This window comes from Nerophis lumbriciformis, linkage group LG32, assembly GCF_033978685.3.
Source record: "Nerophis lumbriciformis linkage group LG32, RoL_Nlum_v2.1, whole genome shotgun sequence".
In the NCBI taxonomy this organism is placed as follows: Eukaryota; Metazoa; Chordata; class Actinopteri; order Syngnathiformes; family Syngnathidae; genus Nerophis; species Nerophis lumbriciformis.
This window is the reverse complement of record NC_084579.2, coordinates 18,977,085-18,998,481: the sequence shown is the minus strand read 5'-3', so window position 1 is coordinate 18,998,481 and position 21,397 is coordinate 18,977,085. Positions and strand designations below refer to the sequence as shown.

Genomic DNA, 21,397 nt, shown 5'->3' with positions numbered 1-21,397 from the left:
GAATATTAAAAATATATATTTGAAAAAAAAATTCACGTCCGCCCTGCAGTACCTCTGCAAACCCCCTTGGAGCCGCAGACCTCTGCAATAAAATATGTGTCTTACATAGATATTAACGCTCAGTTACAAATATGAATATCCTATCCATAAGCAGTCGCCGGTATGATTTACATCAAAGTGACATGTCTGCTGTCCCGGCACCCAGCCAGGCGACCTCAAACCCCAAGGACGTGACCAGGATTGCAAGTAGGGCTGGCTAAGTGGCAGCAAGAAGGGTGCACGGCCATCGAAATAGACTTGAGATTTCTGTCTGTGAATGGACGAGTGCACACTATGCCAGAAAAGAACATTAGGCGGTCGGAAAAAGGGGTTTTATTTATTGGGTACATTTGAACAAGGTGTACAAGTGAGGTACTAATGGGAATGAAGAGGGTGGTGATGGAAGTAGAAAGCCCCTTCACCCTATGACTTGCTAGAAAGCATGAGTGCACATTCAGACAGAATATGGAGGTGCATTAACAATTCGAGAGGAGGATGAGTGATTTGCTACAGGTGCACACGGAGAAAGGAAATGCTTTTTTCCCAAGAGAATCATTTTGGAGTTGCAGGTCAATGTCACCACAAAGTCCCAAATGAGACCATGTAGATTGAAGTTATAAAAAAAGAGATGTAGGATGCATAGATGTATATATAGATGTATTCAGTAATTATTGGAGAGGTTGCAAGCTGGTCAAATAGAATACTAAGTGGATATGCAATTTCAAGATTATTATATATATATATATATATACCGTATTTTTCGGACCATAAGTCGCAGTTTTTTTCATAGTTTGGCCGGGGGTGCGACTTATACTCAGGAGCGACTTATGTGTGAAATTATTAACACATTACCGTAAAATATCAAATAATATTATTTAGCTCATTCATGTAAGAGACTAGACGTATAAGATTTCATCGGATTTAGCGATTAGAAGTGACAGATTGTTTGGTAAACGTATAGCATGTTCTATATGTTATAGTTATTTGAATGACTCTTACCATAATATGTTACGTTAACATACCAGGCACATTCTCAGTTGGTTATTTATGGGTCATATAACGTACACTTATTCAGCCTGTTGTTCACTATTCTGTATTTATTTTAAATTGCCTTTCAAATGTCTATTCTTGGTGTTGGGTTTTATCAAATAAATTTCCCCCAAAAATGTGACTTATACTCCAGTACGACTTATATATGTTTTTTGCATTTTCGGCCGGTGGGACTTATACTTCGGAGCGACTTATACACCGAAAAATACGGTATATATATATATATATATATATATATATATATATATATATATATATATCATTTGTCCAAAAATAGTAATCTTTGTTGTCTGTTACCAAGTCTGCCATAATTAGAGCGCACTCGTGTTTGTTTCCAGAAGTAGGAACACACATTTGTTGCCGGAAGTTGGAAGTGTGCTACGGAAATAAGTTCCGGTTTTGCATTGAATAACCAAAATACGGTGAATATTGAACATATTACATATTGTTATGAACGTGTCTGTCACTACATTATATAGACCTGCAGATTGTATATTAAACATTGATGGAGGGTATTGAAGTTGTTTTAGAGGGCTTTGAAGGCTACAATGGTGACTCCCTTTAGCCACATCTTGGAAGCGTTTATCATCTTTGGAATCCTAAAAAAAAACATGCATGTTCTTGTCTCTCATAATGATTTCGAACAATAGGCAAAAATAAATTTAAAAAATGCAGTTCCCCATTCAAAAAACCAATCAACAATCCAACTGCATGGCAATATGTCAAGCATACCATGAAAAGTCTTGACCTCAACGCCATTTTTGATGCCTTCATTTGAAATACGCCTGCGCTTGTCAAAGAGGTATGAGTAACAAGGAAGGAAAGCAAGGAAACGGATGGAAATGTGAATAGACATGGGGACTAACCCTTACAGAACTTTCTCCGCAATAGCACAGAAAGTAAAGTGCATTGTCTTCCCGTCTCTTCAAGTGCAATAACAATTCTGGCATCATGCTCTGTCGGGCTCTCCATTGTTTCTCTCTCTCTGGCTTATTTATGTTGCCAGGGAATGCGGCCAAAAGCGATAAATATAAAAAGTGCCCCAAGAGTGGCATTACAGGACAGGTTGTTGAGAGCAGTGAGGGTTGGAGGAGAGGGGGTGGGAGTAGTGCAGCAATGACAACATGAGTGATTGTAAATTTAAGGCAGTGAGCACATAAAAGCTAGAAGGAGACTAAAGTACAACAACATTTTCCCCACATTTTGGAAATTAAATACATAAAATCAAGTGAATATAACCGCTGTAGTGTTTTTTTACAATTAGAATTGCCAATTCAGTTCAAACTCCAATGAAAACCCAAATGAATACATCTAAATCAGGGGTCTCAAACATGCGGCCCGCGGGCCAATTGCGGCCCCCCACCTTAATATGAAAGTTTAATGTTAGTGCGGCCCGCGGGTTTTAAATGAATGGCGCTTGACAGCGTTGTGTGCGGAGCTGAAGAAATCTACCAATCATGGTGTGGTATAGGGCTCTGACAATATCAAGTGCGTACCGTGATGGCACTGTCTTTAGTGTCCTTTAGAGACTGTCACCACATCATCTTTTTCTCCATACTAACAACGTGCCAGCCCAGACACATGTTGTAAAAGACATCTGCAGACACACGCAAGTTATTGCAAGACATACTTGAGGAACAGCCATACATGTCACACTGAGGGTGGTCATATTTTATTTTATTTATTTTTGAACACTGTTACAAATATGCGCCACACTGTGAACCCACACCAAACAAGAATGACAAACACATTTCGGGAGAACATTCGCACCTAAACACAACATAAACACAACAGAACAAATACCCAGAATCCTTTGCAGCCCTAACTCTTCCGGGCTACAAAAACACCCCCGCTAGCCCCAACCCCGGCTCCTCCCAACCCTGCCCACCTCAACCCCCCCCACACACTTCAACCCCCCCCATCTCCCGAATTCAAAGGTCTCAAGGTTGGCAAGTATGCATTGACGTCACTTGCGTGATGCAAGCAGAGAAACAATTTGCCGCTTTTCCACGACACCCGCACACGCTCTTCCTCTCTCACACCCTGCCTCCCTCGCTCGCCCGCCTGCTCGCTCCCGCCCATGTTGTAAACAGTCCGGGCGGGGAAGACGAGTGGTCCGGTAGCTTCCAAAGCACTCCGCCGAAGGACAGAGCGACAATACAAAACTGTGGTGCACTGGACCCCAGCGCTGATACTCCCACAGAGAGTCACTGGGCGAATCAGACGTGTAACACGTTAGTGGTGATGTTAGCCCGTTCGGGGCTAATTGTGCTACCGTAACTGTAAACTCCACGGCGAGCCCCACGAGCCCCACCACCAACCCATCAACTGTGCTTGTTTTTAATGGGCTTCATAAATAAAGTTGGTATGGTATGGGTATGGTATGATTGCAGTATGTCTCAAATAAACAACACCAACATTTTAAATGTTCCATTGAAAATATATAACATTACACACGGCGCTCAAAAATATATCAAAATGTTTTAGTACGGCTTTGGTAAGCTATGAAGCCACACCGCTTGAAGGACAGTCGGCGCATTAAACATACGAGTATTATGGTAGCTCCGTTTTTGTTCAATGTGGGCAGAAGTTTGCCCATGTTTTCTTATGGCCAAACATTCCGCGTAACATACTAGTCTGTTTGTCCACACAAAGGTCTCTGTGCTTCTTTTTGTTTTGTTACTACTGCTGCAAATAAGCCACTATGGGACCAAAGAAAGCTGTGTGTGCCAGCACTTTGATAGAGAAGGTGAGAAACACTTTTGAATCAAAGAAACTCTCTCCTTCACTTCTTTGGCGTGGAGCCAATACAATTTAAATTTCAAATCTTCAAATTAATTTAATTTACCTTACTTTTTGTATGCTACCCTTTTCATACGATTTAGTTTTTGTTGAAAAAATTCACAAAAGATTTGGCTTATTTTTTGTACTCCAAACATTGGCTGTAAAATACTAGTTTGTCTGCCCGTGCCACGGTCTCTGTGCTTTTGTTTTATTGACTACGGCTGCAAAATAGCCACACTGCGACCAAAGAAAGTTGCGTGTGCCAGCATTTCGACAAAGAAAGTGGAGAAAAAAAACTATTGAACAAAAAAGGAACTCTCCCCTCCACTCCTTTGGGGTGGAGCCTATGTTCCCTCTAATTTTTCATGTGTGTGAGCAAACGCAAAAACTCCCTAAGCCTTCAGTGGAGCCCATGTGAGCAACATCAGACGTGCTCACTGTGGCTACACCAGCAGCACACCTGTCCCAAACCTGACTAAATAACAAGTTAAATCTCCATCCATCCGTCCATTTTCTACCGCTTGTCCCTTGTGTAATCAAATGACAGTCATGTCATTTCCATGGGGTTATTTTCTAATAGAACTGTTTAGGCCTACTTACAATGACAATAACAAAAAATATTGTTTTTTATGAACTGTGTACTTGTATTGTTTGTCTGGGTGGAGGTCCTGCTTTGGAAATAATGTGTACCCCTTTCAGACATTGCATTTAGTTCCCATTAAAACATTCACATGTTGCACAATGAGATGTAAGCAGGGGATCATGTGTACATTACTGCAACTTCCTGCTTGTAAAAAATATATTTGTATTAGTATTTATTTATTATACTAACAGCATTTCATGATTAATATTTATAAATTAAGATTCCTAATAAATTACACTAGAATAAGCACACATTTGATTGGTAAATCATAGTGTAACGACCTGGAATGACACTTTATGTGTGGTGTTGGAGTTGTCCGACTTTTTGTGTGGCTGTAAACGCATCACTGGCTAAGTGCCATAATGTGCATGTGTTGGCGCAAGTGAGAAAGAGCGAGCGGCTGCTGTTGATATAACAAAGTTGGTTTTGGTCTGGTTTGTACTGCAGAAAATGACCAGTTTTGCTAGATATATTTTTTTTTACTAATGTTTTGGTGATGTGTTTATGGCCGACAATAAAGAGTTTTGCTCAGTAAAGTGATCGATGGAATTCATGTCCTCAAAGCATCTCGACAGACATTACAATATTTGAACAATGATGACGAAAACTGTTTTCTCTGTCGTGTCGAAAATTGTTATGCGCTTATTCTTTTATTTGATTTTGTGTGTGGCATAGATTTGCCGTGCGCAGAGGACGCTTGAGCAGTGCGCAATTGCACAGGCGCGCACCTTCGAGGGAACATTGGGTGGAGCCAATGCAATTAGAATTCAAATTCTTCAAAATTAATTGAATTGACATTCCTACCTCTATTTGTGCAACCCACTTTTTATAGGATACATTTTCTTAAAGTTTGCCCCAGGTTTTTGTACGGCCAAACATCGCACATAACATACTAGTCCGTTTGCCCACACATCAGTCTCAGTGTCGCCTCCCACCCCAACCACCCCACGTATGTATATATATATATATATATATATATATATATATATATATATATATATGTATATATATATATATATATATATACATATTATACATTATACATATATATATATATATATATATGTAAATGTGTGTGTATATATGTATATGTATATACACACATTATATATATATATATATATATATATATATTATATATATATATATATATATGTGTGTATTCATACATATATATTCCTTGCGCACTAATTGACTTAAAGAGTGCACTTGCTGCATGTCACGTTATCGATGGTAAAATGCATTTTTAGACAATATGATTTGCCTGAATGGCTAGGAGATGGTAGAAAATGGACTAGTAAGAACAAAAAAAAAAAAAAAAAAAAAAAATTAAACTTGGGACTTCCCGCGGGCCGGATTTTGGACGCTGGGGGGCTGTATCCGGCCCGCGGGCCGTAGTTTGGGGACCCCTGATTTACATGTTTTGCTTGTGGAAATCAAATTTAGACTGACTGAAACAAATGTACACTGTTCACAGAATGTGGGCTCCTTATTCAATAGAAGTTGAACAATAATTTACTAGGCAAAAAAGCTGCAATGTTCCCATGTTATGAAACAAGGTATTAAATATCGATATAATATTGAAGTGATCAAAGAAAACGTTGCCGCCCAACACTGACAGTCGACTGCTTTTTCTGTCTATGCAAAGTCAAGATTGCACATGTCAGGAATCACGTCAACGCAGGGAATTTCTCAGATTGTTTTCTTGTAAAATCCCTTGTGTATAAGATTCCCCGTAGCGCGGGATTTGCTCGGCGTTTGATGATCACTACTTTAAGCCCTTTTGATCTAACTCTGCAAATGACGCACGCCTGAAGTACAGAAAGAGGAGATTTGGAGCCATCACTGTCAGGTACAGTGGGTGATCGGTGATAAGAGGTCCTGACATCCACGTCCCATTAAATATACGTGATCTGAGGCCGGTGCTAGAGTAGAGCGTCGACAGATAGACAGGTACATCAAAGAAACCCAGCGGTCTGGCTGCAGGAGGAGAAGGTGCCATTGTTGGATCAAAGTGTCAGGGAGGGGAAAAAGTGGGTGGATAGTACCCTATAGATATGTAATCATGCGACACCCAGTGCTGCAGCAGCAGGTTTCATAAGCTCGCCCTCTTTTCTCGCCACCGCTGCAAACAAGACTTCAATCACATGCGCTCTTCTCGCTGACACCCCATCACCTTGACACAATCAAAGCCATGTGTTGGTGTGTTCTGCTTTACATTAATAAGATATATTCACATGACGGCCACGTTAAGACCGGAACGACAATCCATTCCACATCACATCAATCTACAAAAACAAACACTATAGCACGGATGCCAGGCAACTAGTTGGCGATGTCACTTTATTATTAAGAAACATCTGAAAGTGTAGGTCTTCGGCAAAAAAGACATTTGTAGAAAAAATATATACGCTTTGTGAGTGAACCATTATCAAACTCATCACTTGATCAAACACTGCTGTGTAGTATTGTGATATATGTACTTAAATGTTGCTTGTTGTAAGTACATGGCAGTTTATTTCCTGTTACACACATTTATATTACTACACATCCTAAAATAAAGCCTTGAGCCCGACTGTCTGCCAGTCAGCTACAGATGTGTAAGTTGTAAGTTTTGTATTTGTACACTGCACCCAGAAAGGATTCACAGCACTTTGCGTTTTCCACATTTTATACTACAGGCTTATTCCAAATTGGAATTAATTAATTTGTGTCTTCAAAATTCTACGACAATGTGAAAACGTTTTTAATTTTTTTAGATATTTTCTGCAAATGTTTTGCAAATAAAAAACTAAGAAATCACATAAACATAAGTGTTTACAGCGTTCGCTCAATACTTTGTTGATGCACCTTTGGCAGTAATTACAGCCTCAAGTATTTTTGAATACAAAGCCACAAGCTTGGCACATCTATCTTTGGGCAGTTTTGCCCATTTTCCTTTGCAGCACCTCTCAAGCTCCATCACGTTGGATGGGAAGTGTCGGTGCACAGCCATTTTTAAATCTCTTCAGATATGTTCAATCGGATTTAAGTCCAGGCTCCTGCTGCGCCATTCAAGGACATTTACGGAGTTGACCTGAAGCCACTCCTTTGATATCTTGGCTGTGTGTGTAGGTGATGCTGCCACCACCGTGCTTCACTGTAGAAATGGTATTGGCCTGGTGATGAGCGGTGCCTGGTTTTCCTCCAAACATGACGCCTGGGATTCACACCAACAATTCAATATTTGTCTCATCAGACCAAAGAATCTTATTTCTTATGGTTTGAGTCTTTCAGGTGCATTTTGGCAAACTTTTTACTGAGAAATGGCTCCTGTCTGGACACTATACCATACAGGCCTGATTGGTGGATTGCTGCAGAGATGGTTGTCCTTCTGTAAGGTTCTCCTCTCGCCACAAAGCAATGCTGTAGCTCTGACAGCTTTGCGAACGAAAAGATTAAAAAATGGATGCAATGGCTGGCGTGCTGCTGTTAAACAGATGGGCGAGACCATAATTAATTCCAAACACCACCTTTACGACATGGCATTGTTGTTGTTGTTTTTCTCCATACATATCTTGGATGGTTTAATCCAGGAATAGGGAGGTTTACCATGATCACGCTCTTTTGGAAAAGAGTGCCTTCAAGTCATACACCTAATTGTGACATACAGCAGCTTTAAAGCAATGAAGGCAAATAAATGTACTGTTATGTTGCAGCCAGCGGAGGCGCAGTGGAGCAGTGTTCATATTAGGGATGTCCCGATCAACATGTTTGGCCTCAGATTCGATCTGATTTCAAGTCCCAATCAGATACTTTGACAATATATAGTGGGACTAAAATATTTTTTTATAGCAAGTAGATAAAGTAAACAATAATACATGTTTATGAAGCTTATCTTACTAAATCTTGAATTTGCTAGTATTGTTGTGACATACAATTAACCAATAAAGGGTGCGCAATAATTAAACAAGATCAAAAACGACGATTGGCTCCCATTTAAATCATTTGGGCTTTGCCCTCAAAGCCTTCCTGTATTTAGAGACTTACTCTCTGAGTTTGTAAACAATAACAAAAAGGACCAAAACATTTTGTGTAACAATAAGAACAAGAAAAATATAAATCTAATCACTTTAGTATCATTTACATAGTGATTATTGACTAGGCATTGATGGTATCGACATTTGGATTGATCACCCCTACTTTACACTGAAGTTAGAGCATACTTGCCAACCTTGAGACCTCCGATTTCGGGAGGTGGGGGTGGGGTGCGTGGTCGGGGGTGGGGCGTGGTTGGGGGCGTGGTTAAGATATATATATATATAAGAAATACTTGACTTTCAGTGAATTCTAGCTATATATATATTTTTTTTATTACATATATATATATTTTTTTTTATTACACACATATATATATATATATATATATATATATATATATATATATATATATATATATATATAAATAAAAGAAATACTTGAATTTCAGTGTTCATTTATTTACACATACACACACATAACACTCATCTACTCATTGTTGAGTTAAGGGTTGAATTGTTCATCCTTGTTCTATTCTCTGTCACTATTTCAGAACACACACATTATACAAATATACATTATAAAATCAATAAGAAAACGGGAGCTCTAATTTGGGAGTCTGAATTAGGATCAGAAGTTCCTATATAAACATTGCGCACTCACGTCACCTTTTTGTATTGATTACTGCAGCTGTGCACTGGATTCATTCACAAATACAAACTACAACTCACAAACACTTTAGAGTTAGGCTCCACCATCAGAATGTGTACTTAAACTTATAAAGATCACATGGATATTATTCAGTGAGTTGATTTACCAAAACTAACCTGTTATACAGGAGGAAAAAGCACACAGGACGTTTCAATTGTTCACAGACTGGTCGCGCTCATCAGAATGACAAGACACTTCCCGTCTGCAGGTGATAGCATTCAATTGGGAAGAAACGCCCTACTGCCCCCTACTGACCAATGTGAATACTGATAAATCTGTAATGACAGCTCCAAAAACGAATTCAAACCACAAAATAAAATAAATAAATCAACACAAAAATGTGACACATTATGGGTGGGTCACATATGCATGTACAGTAGATGACAGTATTGTCCTGTTTAAAAGTGTCACAACATTGCTGTTTACGGCAGACGAACTGCTTTACGGGGGACGAAAACTTGACTGCTGTTGTTGTGTGTTGTTACCGCGCTGGGAGGACGTTAATGAAACTGCCGAACAATAAACACACATAAGAAACCAAGAACTCGCCCTTGATCATTAGCTGTTTATATGGTGGGAAAGCGGACGTGAGAACAGGCTGTCAACACGTCACTCAGGTCCGCATGGAGCTGGAGGGGGCGTGGCCTCCAGCTCCGCCTGAATTTCGGGAGATTTTCGGGAGAAAATTTGTCCCGGGAGGTTTTCGGGAGAGGCGCTGAATTTCGGGAGTCTCCCGGAAAATCCGGGAGGGTTGGCAAGTATGAGTTAGCGGCTAGCTTCCTGTGTCGTCCTGCTCGGCGTGTGTGTGTGTGTAGCATGCTTAGCCCCTCCTTTTCCTTTAGTCCCCCAGTGATAATAGTACTTAGAAGAAACTTTGTTTATTTTCCAACACGGTGGAGAGGATTTGTATCCTAGAAGTGTTTTTTCACACTGTGGATTCATTTCAATTTGGTCGGGCAAAACACGCAGTCTTTTGGAATTCACGCATGCATCTCCTGCATGTGTGTAACAAGGTATCCGGAAATGTACCGGTAATTGTGTCTCCTTTAGCGTGCTTCTCTTTTGAAGGAATATTTCACGTGATTATCAGCCGTGGTCAACAACCGTTCGCCAATCAGTTAAAAAGGCAAATATCGGCTCTGATCGGGATCCAGGAATCTTAAGTTCACACTATACTGGTTGAAATGCTTTCAAATGCCCATCATTTTCTACTGTAGGGACATGAGAACCAAGTTGACACAACATTTTCCTACCATAAACCGATGCAGAGATATGACGTATCGTTGGAGGGCTCAGTCTGGAACAGACCAGGGGTTATATTCCAGAAGTGACCAGTGCATAGTTAACATAGTTCAGGATCAAGAGCTGAGACAATTGCAGGAAGAGACCACAGGTGGTGGCTACCGGTCACCATGACCCCCCATACACTTGATGTTGTTCTGCTGCCCAATGGTGTTTGAAGGATGTGGGGAGATCGTGACGGACGTCAAGTGGAGCGCATGGAGGATGAGAAGAGTGGAGATGAGCAGTAGGGATGTCAAATAGCAAGAGCAATGGGAGGTGAATTCGGATTGTTGGGGGGTGGAGGGAGGGAGGGCATAAAATAAATGTATGAGGTAAATGCTGCTTGTGGAATGCATTTGACAGCTGGCAGACACACACTGCCACAATGAGTCTAACCCGCCCCCGAGGTACCTTCCGAAACCAAGTCCTGCTCTGCAGCACGTACACGTCCAGACAAAGGGGCCAAGTAGTCTGCAACATAACTTACCTCCGGGCTCTTGCTTTGTTCCTCGCGTTGGATGGCTTTGTTCACTGGCCAGAGACCGGATATCTACTCAGTGACTGGATGCTGTCTCTCCCCCCCCCCCCCTGTCTCGTGGTCTCTCCTAACCTTTCCTTTCTCATTCTTGAACTTGTGATGACGAATCTATAAAAAGTACAGAAGGTGTCTAGATACCACCTCAAAATTTAGAAGCCATTTTAGTACAGTACATCTTCTCAAGCAACACTACTACTATAAATGAGACTTTGAGTAGTCTGTGTGATGGGGAAGGGATCTGTGGTTCCTAACACTACGTCACAGATCACGTGACTGGTTTGTTTGTTCTCTCTCAAAATGGCTCGGGAATCTGTGAGATTGACACTATTTTGATCATATCTATTTAACAGAATCAGAATCATTATTAATCCCCGAGGGGATATTAAGATTTTCAGCACAATCCCATTCAAGATCGCTGACGGGTCTGTCAACTTCCGGCGCCCCTTACAAAAAAGGTGAGAAACAGGTAAACGCTGGGGGGGCCGGGGGTTGAGAAAAAAAAATTCAGTCTAAACCTGGGCCCCTGGAGAGGGGGTCCAAACTGAGGCCAAGGGGGGGAAAACCTCATAGCCATAGCACACACATATGTGTGTAAGAGGGAAACATCAAAGAACACAAAGGCCTTTAAAGACATTAAAAGAGCAGAGCTGATGCAACCAGCCACTTCTACACACAGCCACAAAAGTAAAACAACAAAACAAAAAAAAACATATACACTGTGGTGGCCTCTCAGTGGCCTTGTGGTTAGAGTGTCAGCCCTGAGATCAGTAGGTTGCTAGTTCAAACCCCGGCCGAGTCATACCAAAGACTATAAAAAATGGGACTCATTACCTCCCTGCTTGGCACTCAGCATCAAGGGTTGGAATTGGGGGTTAAATCACCAAAAATTATTCCCGAGCGAGGCCACCGCTGCTGCTCACTGCTCCCCTCACCTCCCAGGGGGTGAACAAGGGGATGGGTCAAATGCAGAGGACACATTTCACCACACCTAGTGTTTGTGACAATCATTGGTACTTTAACTTTAATCTTATATCTACTATATAGAAAAAAAAGTATTCAGCACAGTCTCTACTGACTAAAAAGCAGGCAAGTCAGTGCCAAGATAATTGTTTCTTGCTCACAGTCAAGCAGATAACTCACTAAATATTCACTCTTTGAACATGTTCACTATAAAGTGTACTCATATGTTGACTATGTTGACTATCTACAGAGCAATATTAGCTATAAACAACCTACCGGTACTCTGAAGTATATCCTGGTTTATAATATAACTAAAAAAGCACTCTGAGTGAGCAGACTTCCGCCAGGCCCTACTTGTCAATATTTAAAATAAGTCATAAATCTAGATGGTGATCCGAATGGGCACTTGTTCCTTATCCCATTTCTGATATTCCCAAAAAGTTGAATCAAAATCCATTCAATTTGTTTTTAGTTATCTACAGCAGAATGAAAGAACCAGATTGGATCTTTTTGTCAGTAACTGTGTCTTTGTCTCTGTAGGTGTAAGCGGAGCACCTAAGGCACATGCGCATGTGCATGCGCACGTCCAAGCCCATGCAAATTGAGGCTCGTATCGTAGTGGAAACGATCCGGATCAGTCCCTCTAAATGTAATGACTTGTTCTTTATGTTATACTGAACATTTCCTAAAAGTTTGACAAAAATATGCCAATAAGTAGGTATCCATAGCGGATTCAAAGAAATGCCGTCACCCACTGTTTTTGTCTCTGCGGGTGGAGGTGGGCATCGCACGCACGCACGCACGCACGCACGCACGCACGCACGCACACGCACACGCACACGCACACGCACACGCACACGCACACACACACACACACACACATTGATGTTCATAACGTAAAAGTGAGGTAACGTGGTAGAAATTATCTGGATCAGGCACGAAATAAAATAAATTTCTGACATTTCCTGAAAGTTTTATTGAAAATTGACACACAACTTTTGGAGGTATGATGATCACTAACTTAATGACTAACAATACATAGGTACGATTACATAGGCAGCTGAAATGTGAGACGTGTCAGATACTGTGGGTTACTGTGTCATTAAGTCAGATACTGTAAAGCTAGAAATACATGATGTATCCCACAGGACATCACTGTATAATATTATATACATATGTTCCATAAAACAGTTTTCAACTGTCAAATCATTTCAAATGTGAATCCTAACTGTCTTTTGAATTACATTGAATATACATACCTGCCAACTTTTGAAATCAGAAAAACCTAGTAGCCAGGGTCCAGGGGCCGCAAGCCCCGGTAGGTCCAGGACAAAGTCCTGGTGGGGGGTTCAGGCTTTGCCCCCCGACGCAAAATGATTATTAGCATTCAGACAGGTTAAAATGTTGCTAAAACCATCACTTTTCTATCAGTCACAGTGACTTTTCAAAACAAAAATATTACAGCAAAAATCATATGGGTTGATTGACATGTTTATTCTGTAAGCTAACTTCAATAGTTTGAAATTATTTTGACAGTTCATGCCAGTTATCCTGTCAACCTTTCACAAGACTTCAATTTGTTAATTGAAAGTATAAACAGTATAAACACTTTTTACAGTAAACAAATGGTAAAACAGTACTAAACAATTCCATTTAAAAAAAAAATTGGTGTCATTATTAACTTTCTGTCCAAGCTTGTATAATCTACTGCCTTGTTCAATTGTATAAAATATTCGGTGCCTAAAATTCACATTTCTATCACAATTATCATACTGTAAACATGGTAAGCTAACTTCATTAAAATTAATAGTCCTGTCAATAGCATGGAATTACAATTCAAATGTAGTTTTTTGTAAGCCTTTCAAAAGAATTCAAAATATGAAAAATTAATGAAAATTAATTTAAGCCATCAGACACTTGAAAAGTGGCACATCACATCTCTAATGTAATCATTTTAAATTTTCAACAGAAATAGCACTGCAAAAATATTAAGGACATACTTCTGTATTTTGGTAGTTATGCTGTCAACATTTAACAATATTTCTTCAACTTGGACTTGAAAGCATAAATAGTATAAACACTTTTAACAGTATAACAGTACTAAACAATTCCAATAGATAACATTGGTGTCATTACCTTTTTGTGGCTAAAATCTGAAAAACGTTGAAAGTTTTCCACTTGTATCGCTAGCAACGGCATTAGACTTGTGTTCTTTTGTCCCAACGTGGTCTTTTACATCGCTAATTCCTCCGTGTCTGATCGAAAAATCTTGTCTGCACAAGGTGCAATTCGCGTAGTTTTCACCCTTTTTGGAACGGATAATTATCCCCGGATAGGCTTTTGAATATTCTTCACGGAATGACTGCAGTTTTCTTTTCGGTTTAAGACTCGTTTGCGATTTTTCTCCGGCTGATTCCATGATCGTTCGCTCGTTTGGAAACAATGGCAACAGGTGCCTCGTGCTTGGCAGCGGTGCTATAAATAGCCTCGCGCATTTAAAAAAAATTTTTTTTTTTAATTAATGAAAAACCGTATTTTTTATCACTGCAACTGTAACCCGGAATAGGTTGATGAAAACCGTACTAATTACGGGAAAACCGGAGTAGTTGGCAGGTATGAATATATAAGATCTGACCTGTGTTTTGTGCACGATAAAACTCTGCAGCAGATGACTATAATCCAGTAACAAATTTCAAAACAATTCAAAGGATTTCTCTTTCAAATCCAATCAGCTTTGAGGCAAAATTACTGTATGCGTGATTAGAATCTGTCATAACAAACAAGGTTTAATCTGTAGCTGATCGACGCTGCACATTTGGCAGCAACTCAAACTGAACAGTAAGCTCATAAATCATGGTACATATTTAGACTTCTGTCAAATCTCACCAGATCATGCTGCAGTTAGTTTTTTTCTTATGGATATGAGATCTTTGCCTCCTATTAGCAATGAATGCACAAGATTGCATTTGCTCACTCTTCAAGTTTACCTCTTGGCAGATGACTCATTTGCATGCAGATAGATAGATAGATAGTACTTTATTGATTCCTTCAGGAGAGTTCCCTCAGGAAAATTAAAAGAGACTGTTCAAATGCCCTATTGACTAAAGAACCCTGCCTACTAACCTGGGCTGCTAATAGCTGGCAACTTACTGTTGACGACATGCTCAGGAAACATACAACTCTTAAGTCCAAGTTGACCCCATCTTTCATTTGTGACCTACATGAATAACTGGAAATGGTGTTCTTGGCAAATGAACTATACAATGAAAAACATAGTGATGCGAGCGGGACGGTCTTGGCTCAAGCACGACATAATGGCCCAGAAGTCGAGAGAGGAAGGAAAAAGGAAAACACCGGAGCAAAGGGAAGACGCTCTGGCTCAGATAAATGGGAAGGAAGAAAGAGTGACATTAGTGAACTGAGCCGACCTACTGACACCCCAGTCAAACACAAATACCTTGGATACAACAATGCTAAAAGGCAAACAAGAGGTAACAAAATCACTTTCATACATGTGGAATGCACACACACTGTGTTCAAAGAGTTTGGGGATGAAGACAGGCATGAACACAATTTTTGTCCTCAAGTCTACTACCTCTTTTAATGTTTTACACGCATCTAACCACAAGGAGGCAGTAGTTGGTGCACTATGGAACAGATACACCTCAATCCAGTGTCTAGCCACTAGATGTCACCAAAGCCTAATTTAAAGCAAGCCAGTCCAAACATGAATGAATGGCAATGTGCAGACTGCAGACTAACCCATCCATCCATCCATTTTCTACCGCTTATTCCCTTTTGGGGTCGCGGGTGGCGCTGGAGCCTATCTCAGCTACAATCGGGCGGAAGGCGGGGTACACCCTGGACAAGTCGCCACCTCATCGCAGTGCAGACTAACCATCACATTGATTATATTCATTTAAGCAACAAAATTAGATTCCTATATTATTTTTTGTTGATATATCCTAATTTGATTATTTAACCACTAAACTGACAAGTATAGCAAAGTGAGCAAAGTTTCATTATGTATTTCCCCATTGGGCCACCAGAGGTCACAGTCAATACATTTATAACCATGCTATGTTACATCAGATAGGATACCGACCAAGACAAGGGGGTAAGATTAGGTACTCACAGAGCACAGATGGGGCAGGAACCTCTCTATGTCATTCATGTCTATGCCGTCATCTTCTTCAAACGTGTTTTTGCTCACCCTGAAACAGAGGATGCAGAACAAGTGCCATTAGAAAAAAGAAAAAAGACAGCAAGACTCCATATGTCATTTTGACAGGACAAGACGCAAGTTCTCACCCCTCTCTGTCAATGTGCGGCAGATGCTTTGGTGCACCTCTCAGGTGTTTTCTGTGGAAGTGGCTGAAGTCCAGCTTATCTGGCTGCACATCCCAACCTGTACCTCTGCAACAAAACACAAGCCCATAGTACAACATACCGTAAGGAGCACATGTGTTCATATGATGAGTACCCGAGTGAGTCGAGGGTGTTAGCGGCCCATATGTCTGTGCCCAGGATGTCAAAGGAACCATCTCTGTTGCCATTCTACATAGCACAAAACACATGCGGAAAAACAGAATGTCACAAATCATTATAAAGTATAGCTTGCTTACTTATAGTATGTCACACAAAACAAAACTGAAGTAGAAGGTAGGAAGGTAGAAAGACACTTGATATGCATCATAGAATTGTGAATGTTTCCTTTATGAATAGCAAAGACTTGCAAAGTCGTGAATGCTGGAGTCTTACAACTCTCTTCTACCAGCAATACCTGGAACTAGTGCTGTCAAGCGTTTAACAAAAATAAGTGAATAATTAATTATAATTTGTAATTAATTTTTCTAATTAATCCCATTTTCCATCTCACCTAAAAATGCAGAGAAAAGCCCTCAACTTGAGATATTTTACATTTATACCATTATTATTAAGATAGGTATATACAGTGCATTTGCAAAGTTCATAGCGTTAAATTGTTTCTACATTTTGTTTTGTTGCAGCCTTCTTCCAAAATGGAATAAATTAATTGTTGTCCTCCAAATTCCACAGACAATACCCCATAATGACAATGTGAAAAGTTTTAAATGTTTTAATTTTGCAAATTTATTAAGAATAAAAATAATAAAACAAATAATAAAGAGACCTCCTGGATTAAATATTTTGTGCCGCGCCCATTCTCCATTGCGACTATAAAAAATATAATTTGTATGTAAAATTAGTTTTAAGTACACCTCTGCCTAAAATTGCATTCTAATTAACATTAAAGAAAACAACACACCGGTCTTTCCTCGTCTCCCACCGAAGTCACATTGAAGACAAGTGCTACGTACATCGGGGTGTTGTTTTTAAGTCTGTAAAGCACTTTGCGTTGCATTTCTTTTATGTATGAAAAGCGCTGTATAAATAAAGTTTGATTTGATTTTACACGCTTCATCATATTCTAGAATGGCAAAAAAACATGCTTCCCAAGGTCATTGTACCAGAGGGCCCAACCAACTATTTAAGAAGGACTGGTTTAAAAGGGAACTGCACATTTATTGAAAATGTGTCTATCCTTCACAGTCCTTATGAGAGACAAGAAGACAAAATAATTATTTTTTGCATTCTAATTTGTAATAATCGGCTTATTGGCGAGCAATTCAGCTAGTAGGATGAATCCATTCTGCCTTTAAATCACTTTGAAAATGCAAGAACCACCAACAATACTTCATTCAGTACCCTGTATAATAATAACCAAGATGGAGTGACATTGTTATTGTAAGAATGAATACTGACAAACTATTTTTCTAGCGTAGTAAGTCTTCGCCATACTACAGCATTAGCCATAAGCTAGCTACAGCAAGAGGTAAGCTGGAAACTGCGTCAACAGCTCAAAGGCTTTTGAGTTTGTAACGCACAACAACGCAACATGACACCAATCTGTACTGACTGAAAAACATGAACAATCATATGACAGTATCTGTAAAGTATTTATTATTTCATGTTTTGTTTGTACACATCTAGCTCGACAGTGTATGTACTGTAATTGTACGGTGATGTGCTGCATGTATCATAATCAATATTATAATGACTCACTCGATGGACAGTTGTCTGCTTTTGGTTTATTTGGGATAGCCACCCTATTTGTTTTGGCATAGCTTGGATCAAAATTCCACATTTGCACCGTCGAGTCACACTGAACTCACTCTCTCGGATTTTGTCTGCTGTAACGTTCCACGCTTCCTTCAGGCTCACTTCTATAAGCAGCAGTTCATCCTACGCATATTCAGCTTAAAAAAGATAAGGTTGTGAATCCTCATTTGTCCAAAGATTTTAGTCTTCTTGTCTGTCATCAAGCCTGCCATGACTATAACACAGTCACATTTGTTTCCGGAAGTAGGAGCACACATTGACTGCCGGGAACCAGAAGTGCGTTGCTATACAAACGGAAATAAAAGCGCTTAGGAAAGAACTTCCGGTATTGCTTAAAATTACCAAAATATGGTAAATATTGAACAAATTACATATTGTTATGAATGTGTCTGTTACTACATTATATATACCATACATATACTTGCAGTGTGTATATAAAACATTGGAGTGCAGTTACGCTTTAAGGGAACAGATTTAACAAATATATCTATATTTGCCAAAATTACATGTTAAACTTTGTCAAACGGATCAGTGGAAACTTTGGTTTTGGTTGGATTTCCTAACTGTCAATCACATAAGTCTAAGTTTAACGAATAATTACTTTTGATTTAATTTCGTCCACGTGCAGACACGCTAGCGTGCGATTAAAACAACATTGTCATCCATGTAAATGTTTTAAGTATAATGCACCCATCATTGTACATGTAATATATCACTATATTGACGCACAAATGTGTTATACCTTAGACAAACTTAAACTTTATTGATCCACAAGGGAAATTATTAATATAAGTAAGTATAATGCAACGACTCTCAAACTGTGGCACGTGTATCACGAGTGGTGCATGGGCTCCATCTATCACTTGATTTAAGTAGTGTTTTATTTATCTATATTCAAACACAGTGTTACTGTTCAAACTGTGTGTAATGTTGCAGTGGCCAAAAATATGAAATATAATTGTTAAATAAAACCCCTGCCTTGTTTTTAATGAACACTTTGGCCTACGACACTGCTGTATTTTAATGTCGGTCATTATGGTGGTACTTGGAGAGCCAAGTTGGTTCTGGGGTGGCACTCAAAGTTTGAGAACCACTGGTATAATGTCTCAAAAAAATACAAAACAATTATGCAATTTCCCCACAGCTCATCTACTAGACCGATGTATGCTACTCAAAAAAAGAGATATATTTAATATTCAAACGTTTACAAACCATAAACATACTTCTGATATGTATTTAGGTCCATTATTAATATCCTACACTATTTGTTACATTTTATGTATTCTATCCCAACTATATTAAGTTGCTAACATCCTGACAGAGACTTCTTTTTCACCGTGGCTATATATCATATTTGTGTCGCATGTTATTGTTACTGTTGTTGCCCTTAGTCAAGCACAAAACGAAAGCAAGGCAACTCGCAGGCGTACAGAAACGGTAACGTTAGAGATTAAAAATTAACTCGGAAAACCTAACGCTGTAAATATGACTATATTTACAGCCTATCTCAGCTGCATTCGGGCGGAAGGCGGTGTACACCCTGGACAAGTCGCCACCTCATCGCAGGGCCAACACAGATAGACAGACGACATTCACACTCACATTCACACACTAGGGCCAATTTAGTGTTGCCAATTAACCTATCCCTAGGTGCATGTTTTTGGAGGTGGGAAGAAGCCGGAGTTCCCGGAGAGAACCCACGCAGTCACGGGGAGAACATGCAAACTCCACACAGAAAGACCCAGAGCCCGGGATTGAACCCAGGACCTTCTTATTGTGAGGCACACGCACTAACCCCTGTACCGCCGTGCTGCCCATGACCTACATGAATAACTGGAAATGGCGTTCTTGGCATATGAACTATACAATGAAAAACATAGTGATGCGAGCGGGACGGTCTTGGCTCAAGCACGACATAATGGCCCAGAAGTCAAGAGAGGAAGGAAAGAGGAAGGCACCGGAGCAAAGGGAAGACGCTCTGGCTCAGATAAACGGGAAGGAAGAAAGAGTGACATTCACATCCAAATTGCAATTGTAATTTATTCAGATTTTAAATGGACTCATAATTTTAAAGAATTAATTGAAAAATAATATTTTTTTTAGGAATCAATTTTTGGATTAAAACATCAAACAGCTATTATTGATATTATTAGTATTATTGATACTGTAGCTTTTATTAATTTTGGTTTTAATTGTATGTTATGTCTTCTCAATTTATTTGTAGATTTATATCCTAAGTATTGTAAGGCTGGGATTGGGTTGGAGTTGCTCTATTTTCTTTTATTAGATTAATATTCTGTGATTTTTGGAAATAACATTTCTAAAATAAATTTTTTAAAATATGTAATTTAGGTCAAGTTGTATGTCACCAGCCAAGAGGGACGTTCGTAACCTGTTTTGAAAAGGTTTTGTTTTAATCTATACAACAAATAAAATATTACGAAAATCGGGTTGAATCGTGAATCGATTCTGAATAGAATCATCACCCCGAAAATCAGAATCTAAGGTGAGGTGCCAAAAATATTTCCCACCTCTATTAAATACACACTGAACTTGCACTGAAATGACATTTTAGCAACAATAAACCCTTGGGAAAACACACATTTGACCCAGGTACCTTGGAGGAGCATTTGAACTGGTTGTTTCGCCCCCTGCTGCCAGATCGGGAGCCAGAGCCAGGTCTGGATCCAGAACTGGGCCTGGAGCCCGTGCTGCCGTTACTGCTGTTATCCCACTCATCCTGAATGGAGAAAAAAAAATTAGGGCTTGGTTGTACAGTATTTTGGGAAGAGTAGGGCAGTACACTACACACACTTACAATTACTGGTTTGGAGAAATCTCTCCCCTGGGATGAAGTCCAGCTGTCATCTTTGCTGTAGTTGCAGTCGTCCGTCCACTGAAGGAGAGAAACAACACATAAGATGCTCTCACAGTACCCTTAACCAAAGTTAATGACCACCAAAGTTGAGAAAAATCTCTCCTCCTCCTCACTTGTCTGCTTTACTTTTGAGAGAAGAGGCGCTCAAATGGTCGGTTTTCAAGTGACTAGGTTTTTTAATACCGCATCTGATTTGCCTCTCGCTTTGATGAGCCAGGCGTGTGTATATGCTCATCATCGGGCTTCACTACACATCTTTAAAAAAAAAAAAAAAAAAGAAGCTCTGCCGACTATTCAGTCAGTCAGCTACAGATGTGGAAGCTGTAAATTTTATCTTTTTGTTTATCTTCAG

At 39.7% G+C, this 21,397-nt stretch overlaps 1 protein-coding gene across 1 annotated transcript in view; it reads right to left on the bottom strand.

The window, feature by feature from the left end:
* ctif (CBP80/20-dependent translation initiation factor) overlaps positions 1-21,397 on the bottom strand; it is a 111,496-nt gene that overhangs the window by 50,765 nt on the left and 39,334 nt on the right. The window contains exons 3-7 of the mRNA XM_061927265.1: positions 20,986-21,063; positions 20,785-20,907; positions 16,510-16,583; positions 16,338-16,442; positions 16,162-16,240 (exon numbers count right to left, since the gene is read on the bottom strand). Of these exons, the coding sequence (XP_061783249.1) occupies positions 16,162-16,240; positions 16,338-16,442; positions 16,510-16,583; positions 20,785-20,907; positions 20,986-21,063 (459 nt within the window). The remainder of the gene's footprint in view (positions 1-16,161; positions 16,241-16,337; positions 16,443-16,509; positions 16,584-20,784; positions 20,908-20,985; positions 21,064-21,397) is intronic.